Here is a 10,274-nt window from a genome sequence, read left to right as displayed (position 1 = left end):
AATCGCCCCCATTGCCAAAGTGTCACCCATACACAGATACACCTATACAGCGACATTCGCACCCACACACACACCCATACAGATGCACAGCGCAATCGCAAAACAAAGAGAGCCGCTCAACGCGGCCATTCGTGCGGGTGCGATAGGGACGGCGAGAGGGCACAGCACCGAGTGGACAAGACATCAAATGACAAAAATTTCAAAAGAACCTTCGTGAAGAGAAGCAGAGAGGAGAAACCCAAGACAAAAAGTGACGTCGCAGCAGCGACAAATTACGTACTGTGTACTGTATACTGTGGCCATTGCCATTTCACTCTCGTTGCTCTCTCCCTCTTGCGCTCTTGTGCTCCGGCTCCCTCTCTCTCGCTCTGTCACACTATAGTGCCCGGCCATGTACTCACACCACCGAAACCAAGGCACCCATACCAGCAAGAGGAGAGCGCGAGCGCTGCGTTCTCTTTGGCTGGCGGCAGTGCGTGTGAATGTGTGTGCCGCACTGACCACACACACACACGTCGCATGTCGCATGTGTCAACCCAACGAAACGGTTTCGTCCACTCAGACGACAGTGTGCGAGCGGGCGCGAGATAGCCGCACGAGCGTGCCAAACCGCTCGCACGCACGGGACGGCGCTCTTTCGTGGCGAGAGTAAGAGAGTGGTGGCTACTCTTGCCGCGCACTGCTTTGCCGACTGGGCGAGCGGGATGGACTCAAGTGCGGGCGGATCTCTCGCTCGCACCCGGGCGAGTGCCTAATGACCCATCGACGACAATGTGACGAAGGCCAATTCCAATAGCGCGCTCTCTCACACTCTTCCAGGTGCAAGAGCGAAAGAGTGAAAGAGAGAGGGCGCGAGAGCGAGCGGGAGAGAGACAAATGTCACCCACCCCGCGTATGCGTGTGTGTGTGTTTGCTTGTGTGTGTGTGTGTGTCAGCCAGTCGGTGTGTCGGTGTCGGTGTCGCCGCATTTGTCGCTCGCTCTCTGCTCGCTGCGCTGCCGGCGTCGCAGTCGCCGCACAAATTCGTTGGTGAAACGACAAATCGACAATCAGTGTCACCCACGACATTCGAAGAAGTGGATCTCTGCTGTCCCTGCTCTCCGCACATCCGCATCTTCGTCGCTACTTCGTTTGCCACTTTGCCACTCCGCATATTCACATATTCGCATCCGCATATCCGCGCCCAGTCCACTCTACTCTCTGCCGCGCGCCCCAGTGCATAAGTGTGCGTGCGTACGAGCGCGTGTGTGTGTGTGTCATCGTCAACTGTGAACGACCAACTTTTTTAATATCTCAGCAAAATGCAACAAAAATAAATGCACCACGGGCATGAAAACAACAACAGCACACAGCTCCAACAGTGAATTCTACCATCTGAATTTATCAACTTTTTACGCAACAAAATATCAAAACAAAACGAAGCGAAAAAAACCCTTTTTTTAAATTTCAAACCTGTGACAAAGTGAGAAAATCGAAAACAAAAACAGCAATAAGCCAAAATACAATAAAATATCTACAACTCGCTGCTAAATTAGCAAAAGGTATGTATAGTTCGAGTAAAGTTGATTTGCCGTCGGCACTTCAAGCAAAGAATTCAAATCAATGTGAAGACATAGTGAATATTTTTCGAGATCAGTATTTTCTAAAAAGAAATAAGATTACTCATTAGACAAATATGCAATAAAATAGGCATAAAAGAAGCGAAACAATAGGATTCTTTTCATGGTAAAAGATGATCTTGTTAGGATCACATAGGCTAGTGGCATTAAGTGACTTTCAGTATAAATTTAAAATGGTTTTACCATTATCATTATTATCTAGTGATGTGTTGCCATCTAATACCTCTTGTTTATAGATTTTCTTATAATATCTCGACTTTGCTAAATTGAATGCAGCTTGTTATTGTTAATCCAATGTTCGTAATCCCATTTTTGTCTATTTGCTGCGTAAGCTTCGACGACAAAAAAGTGATGTCTTCGGGGAAACGCCAAATGTCAAAGTTGTAATTAAGATTTTTGTCTGCGGTTTTCGAGCTCTGTTTTTCTCGTTGAGCTCCGGACCATCGGCGTTGTCATCTACGGACCATCGCCAGCCCCTTGCACGCCCCTTGTGCCCATCGACTCCTGCTTATTATAATGTACTACTATTAACAGCAACTACAACAGCAATTATAGCCGCCGGATTGCTCACATCTCGGCATCTTCCATCCCCAACATCTGCCCCACACCGTACTCCACCGATCCACCGATCCACCGATCCAGCGATCTCGGATCTACCATCTAAAGCGTCTCCCAACTCTCGGAATTCTTCAATCTTGTCGTTTCTTGTCTTGGGGACTTTGAACATTTTGCTGCCACTGCCACTGTCGATAATCAAAAAACGTTTCGTCCGAGAGCCATCAAAAGTTGTGATTGGTTTTTCCCCTGCCCCATACACCTCCCCCCCCCCCCCAAGCTGACCAACATCACCCCCCTTTCACCATCGGTGGCTTAAGACATTTTAAGCATTTGACAAAAATAATTACCCATGTACATGCATACTCACCTCGATCTGTCGACCGCGTGCACTGAGAGAAAATAGAGCGGTTGTTATTGTTTTCTCTTGAATCTCTTTTTTTTTAAAGATTCTTGGAAGATACCTCCAACTCATATGATATAGTTACCCTATAATGATCTAGAAAATTATTGCAATAGCTTTAGGTCATTCTCTATTTCCTGAATGGTAACGAATATGGTAACAATATTTTCGGCACCTAGTCACAAACTGATTACTTCCAAGTACTTGACAATTAACTTTTTTTTCCCCTTTTCGCTCTTTTTATCTGTTTTTTTTTTTGCGTTTTCGCATTTTCGCCGTGTGTACATACACTCATTTTAATGCTATTGTTGTCATCGTTACTAATGAGCCCCATAAAAAGCGACCATCTCCTGGCTTTCTGCAACTGTGTGCGTGTACGTGTGCCCGTATGTGTGAGCCATAGTCGTATGTGGTTTTCGGCTCAACTTTTTAGCTGGGCATTGGGCAAGCGAATGCGAATGTGTGTTCGACTTTTGAGATCGAATCCAGATAGCCAGCCACGACATCGCACACACGATCATCGCCATCGTCATCCGCATCTCACCGCAATTGTCCCCAGTTTTGTGACGCCCCTGGGTTCGGTTCACTTCTTTTTTTTCTTACCCCTGATTTGTTTCTGTTTTTAACGTCAAGTCGACTGCTGACAATTACGGTAGCGAACGGAGTCCACTAGCTAGCTGCGGCTTTAGCTTGGCTTTTGGTTTTGGCTTTAACTCCGACCGATCGGATCCAAAGTCGAAGTCCGACACTGATCGCCGCATGTTGTCGTCGCCGTCGACGTTGTCAGAGGCGATTTTAATGGCCAGAAGAACCGAAAAAGCTGTAAAAGATTTCGCTCAAGTAAATGAGGCAATGTGCACTTACACAAGTAATGCGCCAGTGTGAGTGTACAGTGGGCCCTGGCTACGTCAGAGTTTGGGAGATCAAAACAAGACTATTTGCATAGGAAGCAAAATGATAAAGATAAATCAAATGGTGTAGGGTCAGTTGATGGATGCCCTTTTATATATTTCAAAATTCAAAGCCATAGGTTAATTCAAGATGTTCTACTGTACCATCGGGTCGACATGAAAGATATGCCGCCATCGGTGTCGCCGATATAAATGTTCGCTTGTCTTGGTTATTGTAAGCAGTGTGTGTCTTACCAATAAATCTAGCTGGATTTGCACAAAGTTGGCTAAGCTCCTTGGGAGCTTTCACTTGGGAATTTCGGTAATACACTTGAGATATGGGCTTAGAGCGCTTTCCAATGCTATAGATTAGTACATATGTACTATATCTTAAGGATATCGAATATAAATATTCGATTGACAAAGAACTTAATGAAAAATCCATTTGATCAGCAATGGGGTTTTTCTTTGCAGCACACAGCTGGCATCTTTAAAGACTTTCGTTTAAATCTGGATTTCGGAATGTATCTTATACATGTAGCAATGACCAACTAATCGCTGTAATCCACTGATTAATTGAGCCCCCCCAAAATATACGTTGCCATCCCCTGACTTGCTCGACCGTCTTGACTTTTCGCACTCTAATTGCGCATCAATGACCACTGCCCAATGTCCCAGGTCCAGGAGTCAATGTTCATGTCCCCGGCACCACAGACCATTCAACAATTTGCCCTGCTGACTCTCGGCGATAAGGTTGATTCCGATTCCCAGCTATAGTTGCGCAATCGGATTTGCCCCGCAATAGTTTTCGATTAGGACTGACCGATTCAGTGACTTCCTGATTGACACTCCCTGATTGACACTCCTAACGATTCGTTTCTGTTTCTTGTTTGTTTTCCAGGCACCACCAGTCATCGCCGCCGCCACCGCCATCGCCAGCGCAACCATAGAAACAAAATCCACCACAGACGACATGGAGCACATAATGAATCCGTTCATGTCACCGGCTTATCTGCTGGGCCATGGCCCACATTCCCACCAGCATGTGCACTCCCATCTACCGACACACCCGCAGCCAAATGCCGCCTCTCCGGCCAGCTCACCCGGCGGATCCAGTGGCTCTGGATCGGGATCCGCAGCGGGATCTGCCACTGGATCTGGCACCGGATCGGGTTCATCCTTGAAGCCACGTCGCTGGGGCTCACCGCCCATTAATCTGGCCGGTCAGTTCATCAATCCGGCCACGGGAAAGAAACGTGTGCAGTGCTCCATTTGCTTCAAGACCTTCTGCGACAAGGGCGCCCTCAAGATTCACTTTTCGGCCGTGCATCTTCGCGAGATGCACAAGTGCACGGTGGAGGGCTGCAATATGGTGTTCAGTTCGAGGCGTTCGAGGAATCGCCATAGCGCCAATCCGAATCCCAAGCTCCATTCGCCGCACATCCGGCGCAAGATCTCGCCGCACGATGGCCGCACTGCCCAGCAGTTTCCGGTTTTCTCGCCCGGAACAGCCGCGGCAGCGGCCGCTGTCGCCGGACGACTTCCGGTTGCGTTTCCCGGACTTCTGCCACCGCCGCCGCCGCATCATGGTCACCATCCGTACGTCATGTTCGGCGGACAGGCGGGTCTCCATGGCTTGGGCCTGCTTTCCACCGGCTGCCAGGATCCCGATTCCGGATCGGTGGACAATGAGCAGGATGCTGATCCCGAGGATGACAATGACTTTGTGTACGTGGACATGCAGGCCAATAGCTCTAGTCCGGCGGCCTCCAGCGAGGATCAGGAGGATCACGAACGGGATAATGAGCAGGATGAGGAGATGCACTGCAGCTTGAGCCTGGCCAGCAGTAGTAGCATCGCCGCCGATGAGGAGCGAGCAGCTGACCAGCCATTGGATTTCAGCCTTCACAAGCGTCGCAAGTCGGAGCAAGATCGGGAACAGGAGCAGGAGCAGGAGCGGCGGGAGCAGGAGGCGGAAAAGGAGCAGGAACAGGATGTGGAATCCGACAAGGAGCATGAACCCGAACAGGAGCATGAGCTGGAGCGTGAGAAGCGTTCGCCCAGCGATGCCTTCTCCATGGATCAGTTGCTGGGCAAGCGGAAGCGTCACGACAGCACCGCCTCCAGCTCCGCCTGTTCCACGGCAGCCGCCTCCTCCGCCTCCAGCTCCTCCGCCAGCGCTAGCGCCAATCCACCACAGACGAGCATCAAAATGGAACTGGACCCGGACAGCGACAGTGCCTACATGACCAGCCGGCGGCAAATGCTCCCGCTGCCCGTTCTGGACCTCGAGGAGCATCATCATCTGCGCCTGCTGCAGACCCAGATGTTTGCCGCCGCAGCGGCTGCCGCTGCCACCAGTCAGGCACCGCCCACCGCCTTCCTGCCGGCGGGATCCCCCGTTGATCTGGCCAAGGACTCGCCGCCCATGTGGAGCCTCCTCTCGGAAATGTACCGCTCCATGCTGCTGAAGACACAGCACCAGCAATACAACCACCATCATCAGCTGCAGCAGCAGCACCAGCAGGAGCAGCATCATCATCTGACCCTGAGCCACCACCATCAGGAGCAGCACCATCATCTGGGTCACCACATGGGCCACCACCACCACCATCACCATCAGCACCACCAGCAGCAGCCGCAACAGCAATCGCCGGCGGCCACGAATGCGCCGATTTCCGTCTAATCTGCAGACTGCTGATCCATGGCGATGATTTCTAGATGATTTCCTTAGTCAAATTTGTTTTTCTTTTTTTTTTGTGAATCGTATTTTAAGAAGAATACATTTGGTGGCGTGCTGCATTACAAAAAGGTGGAGCTTCAGGTGGCGGGGCTGTGCCACAGCTTGACCATTAAATGGCTGGCACTCCTCCTCAGGCGCGACCCCGCAACACCCACCTACGTGTGCCCACCAACACCCAATGCCACTGAGCACACCACCCACCCCCCTCTGAAAACTGGAATTGCTCCGAAACTAAGCTTTTTCTGCTCGTACATGTGTTATATGGATTTTTTTTTGAAAACCTATGTATAATGTATAATGTATACTGTAGTGCGACATCTAAGTGTATAGTATTCAATCCGTTCCTCAGTGTGCATGTGCAGATGTATGAATGTGTGTGTGTGAGAGAGAGAGTGTGTGTGTGTGTGTGGGATCCCAGGATCGGATCCAAAAAAAAAACATAAAGTCTGTCATCTGAAAAGCGGGCTGGGCAGTGCAGAAGCGGGGATTTTGGAACGGGTTCCGTTTCCCTGCCCCCTCTATCAGTGTACAACGAAGTATTGATATTTATAACGAAATATATATTATGAATGCATATATTAAATAGTTTTAAGACAATTTTTTTCGTAGCCAATAAAACTATATTGTATTGTATAACTTGGATGTACTAACACAGCAAGCAAATTCTATTGAAACATATCCCCCGTGTGTTAAAAAAAATGAAAAACAGAAGATTCACCCAATCCCTAAAAAACAAAACACAAAAAACAAAATTATAAAATCGCAAAGGTTGATAGATCGTAGGTGAACGAAAATGTTATTGCTATCGCAAACGAAAATTCCTCCCGACGATTGTGTACTGTATTACAACAAGATTTTAAGTTTTTTATTAACAAATAAACAACGGCAAAATTGAAGAAACATGTAATCAAAGCAGCTTTTTTTATTGGTTCTCTGGGCGGATACATAATTTTCACGTTTTCACTAGATCAAGTGCTAAGAAAATAGAGCATGTACTTTATGTGAATAATATATATGAGTCATCGGTTTTATGCGGATTTTGTTTTTTCATTTTCCATTCGAAAGATATAAAATCCAGTGGAAAATATCTACAAAATTGCTATTTTCGTTAAATGCCATTTAATTCAGATATGTTACTACTGCCCATCCTAAATCATTTAGTAATGTTTTGGCTAAGCCTGATGTGCGTAGCTCATTTGGATCACAATCACAAGTCAAGCTAGCTGGCTCTACTCCTCCCCTGCGAAAAGCACACGTATTTGCTTGTCCCGACGAATCCAGATTCAAATTTATATAGTATTGGTCTGATGAGATCTATAATGGGCAACGCCCTCGAACTGCTCTGTCCCTCCCGTTGGCTCAAATGAGTATCCGAAATGCCGACGGACTCTCACAAGAAGGCGTGACATGCGGCATAAATTGGTATTCGGCTCCGCAACTATAGCATAGCATACCGAAACCATACTTTACGGTTCCGAACCATACCATACTATAACATACCATACCATAACACACCATATTCCTATACTCCATCCAATACTTGTACATATCGTACTCCCCCCGCGAATCGTCGTGATGAATGACCAACTATTGGTCGCAGCGGCAACCACATCATCATCATCATTATGGATAGGCATTTGAGGCCACTTATGGACGGATTACACACTCAGGCGCACGCATACCAATACAGATACAAATATGTATATGCAGATACAGATACAGATACATAGTCTGTAGTGTAAGTGGCCAAATAGAAAGACCCTAAGTAGACGGCTGTAGGAACCTCATATTCTCGTCCGCCTCTCGCACATATTTACGATTCTATGAAACACGCAACGATATTAACACCGCTTCCACAATATACTCTGCTTTATTTTCCCAATCACTTCGGACACGGCTTACTTTAAAGCGACTAATTACGACTGGTCAAAATGCGGTCGAGTGTAGCTCTATAATGGCCAAAATCAAAGAACACATAAATATGTACGGCTTGTTTCATCAATATTGTCCCATTCAATTTTTTACACGCCAAATAAATCTGAATGCAATCGTAAAAATTGTATTTCAATCATTCTCGTTCATTATGCAAAAAACAATAGCTTATGTTTTACGACTCCGACTTTTAGTTGTACCATTATTCACCAACTATTATTCAGAACGCTTAAGATATCATTGCTGTGCCACAAAATCCGAGCCCAAAATTCCACATTCATGTGGAGAATGGAGCATGGAGCCAGTATCCACATGGTTGTGTATGAAACCGAAACCGAAACCGCAAAATTGACATGGATGCCAGACTGTGAAAATGTCAAGTGGTTTGAAGCGAAGGATATGAGTCGAGAGTTCGTTCCGTGCTCAGTGTTCTGAATGCAGAACGAGCACAGCTCGCAGCTAAGAACTCGAGAATTTGGATCCCTGAGTTTTCATGAGCTGAGCTGAGCCGAGCTAAGCCAATCCCCAATCCCCAATCTCCATTCCCATTCCCATACCAATACCCAGTCCTATACCCACATAACCATACCCATACCCATACCCATACCCATTTCCATTCCCATTCTGATGGAGAGTGATGGTGCAGGGGTGGATGAAGCTAAACGCTTGCCACATTATGAGATGATCCTTGGCAACGATGTCACTTGAGACAAACAGAACAGTCAAGCAAAGACAACGGAACGCAATGGCAATTGGAAAGGAATGGAATGGTGCGGTCTCATCTCTTGGGATCTATTTACTTTTAAGTTTTTCAATTGGATGATGTCACGAGGCAGCCTTTTGGAGATGGCTTCACCAGACGGAAGGGAGGGGCTATTGAGGTGATGTACGTTATGGGGTTGGGGGGGTGTGTGTGTGTAACTTTTTTCAAGTACTCTGCGTTATGTGAAGAAGACAGAACGGAAATGGCAAACAAAAAAGGTTTGCTCATGCCTGTCAACCTTTGAGATACCCTATCACATATTCATGGGATGCGCAGAGCAAATCTTTGCCACAAATAACGTATGCATAGCCACAAATATGATATTTTTATGCCACATAAAACTTTTAACTAGCTTTTCAAGCTAACACATTTCAAACCCAATAAGAAAGTGCATTTCATATTCGCTGTGATGGCAAGCAAATCTTTTGGTTTTTATGAAATATTAGAAAAATTCACAATGCGTTAAAAATTAACATTTAAAATGGGATTGGGATAGACTCAAGTGTGCGTGTGCGTGTGTGTGTGTAAGGGATGCAAATAGGTTTATTCCTGGAGACAATTGAAAACCACTCGAGGGTTATTGAGATGTGACAGTCAAGTAGTTGGAGTCGAGCAGTCGAGCTGCTCGAGCCGAGTAACTTGACGTTTGAAATAGGACCGACGTTGGCCACACTGGCGCGAATCCAAAAGTGGCCCAAAATCGCAACGTCCAATGCTCGTCACGCGAAACGGATCCATATGACATCCGAGTGACACATGCGACTCTGCCACATCAAAATTTATGGAAAGGGGGCTGGATTGGGTGCACCACCCTTCTGAGGAAGTGCTTAAAGGATTGGCAGCGTCGGTATTACCCTAATGCGTTTGTAATTCACAATTTGACAGTTCATAAATACGGCGCGCTTAAGTTTGAGTTCTTAAAGCTGATTCAAAAACGGTGCGAGCCAGCACACTTTCTTCTGAAATTGAATTCTTTGCCTTCTTCTAAGAACATTTATTATTCTAAGAACATATTTGAAAGAAGTGTGTGTCACCTTTACTGAACCTGATCGGATAAAAAGTACCCTAATTTCCATCAAAGTGCTCATTAGAGTTTATATTCCGGTTGACAACGAAGTAATTGGATTTGTGTTACGATTTTGGGGACTTTACCATTCATGTGCTTCTGTTCGGTTTTATTTCGGATGCGCCAGCAATCGGTAAATAGATCGTTTTGTCAGTGGAATTACTGGGAGCCTGGGAGCACCATAAAATTTGTTTCGATTTTCGGTGATTGCAGACACCACAGGCAGACGAAGGAGAAATAACAACAATCTTGTGATCAGCAGCAGACGACAGCAGTCGGGTTTAACTTTGATTCCAAGTAAGTA

The 10,274-nt window shown here is 46.6% G+C and overlaps 1 protein-coding gene across 1 annotated transcript; it reads left to right on the top strand.

The window, feature by feature from the left end:
• Positions 1–1,056: 1,056 nt before the first annotated feature.
• LOC6620226 (protein disconnected) lies at positions 1,057–7,116 on the top strand. The gene is made up of 2 exons (XM_032726040.1): positions 1,057–1,540; positions 4,368–7,116. The coding sequence occupies exon 2, from the start codon at positions 4,440–4,442 to the stop codon at positions 6,150–6,152; it is 1,713 nt and encodes a 570-aa protein (XP_032581931.1). The 5' UTR covers positions 1,057–1,540; positions 4,368–4,439; the 3' UTR covers positions 6,153–7,116.
• Positions 7,117–10,274: the final 3,158 nt, after the last annotated feature.

The sequence above is a fragment of the Drosophila sechellia genome, chromosome X (assembly GCF_004382195.2).
Source record: "Drosophila sechellia strain sech25 chromosome X, ASM438219v1, whole genome shotgun sequence".
Classification (NCBI taxonomy): Eukaryota; Metazoa; Arthropoda; class Insecta; order Diptera; family Drosophilidae; genus Drosophila; species Drosophila sechellia.
This window is presented reverse-complemented; position numbering and strand designations above follow the sequence as displayed.

Excerpts from the sequence above, each read along its gene's own strand:
- LOC6620226 (XM_032726040.1), top strand. The coding sequence starts at position 4,440 with ATGGAGCACATAATGAATCCGTTCATGTCACCGGCTTATCTGCTGGGC.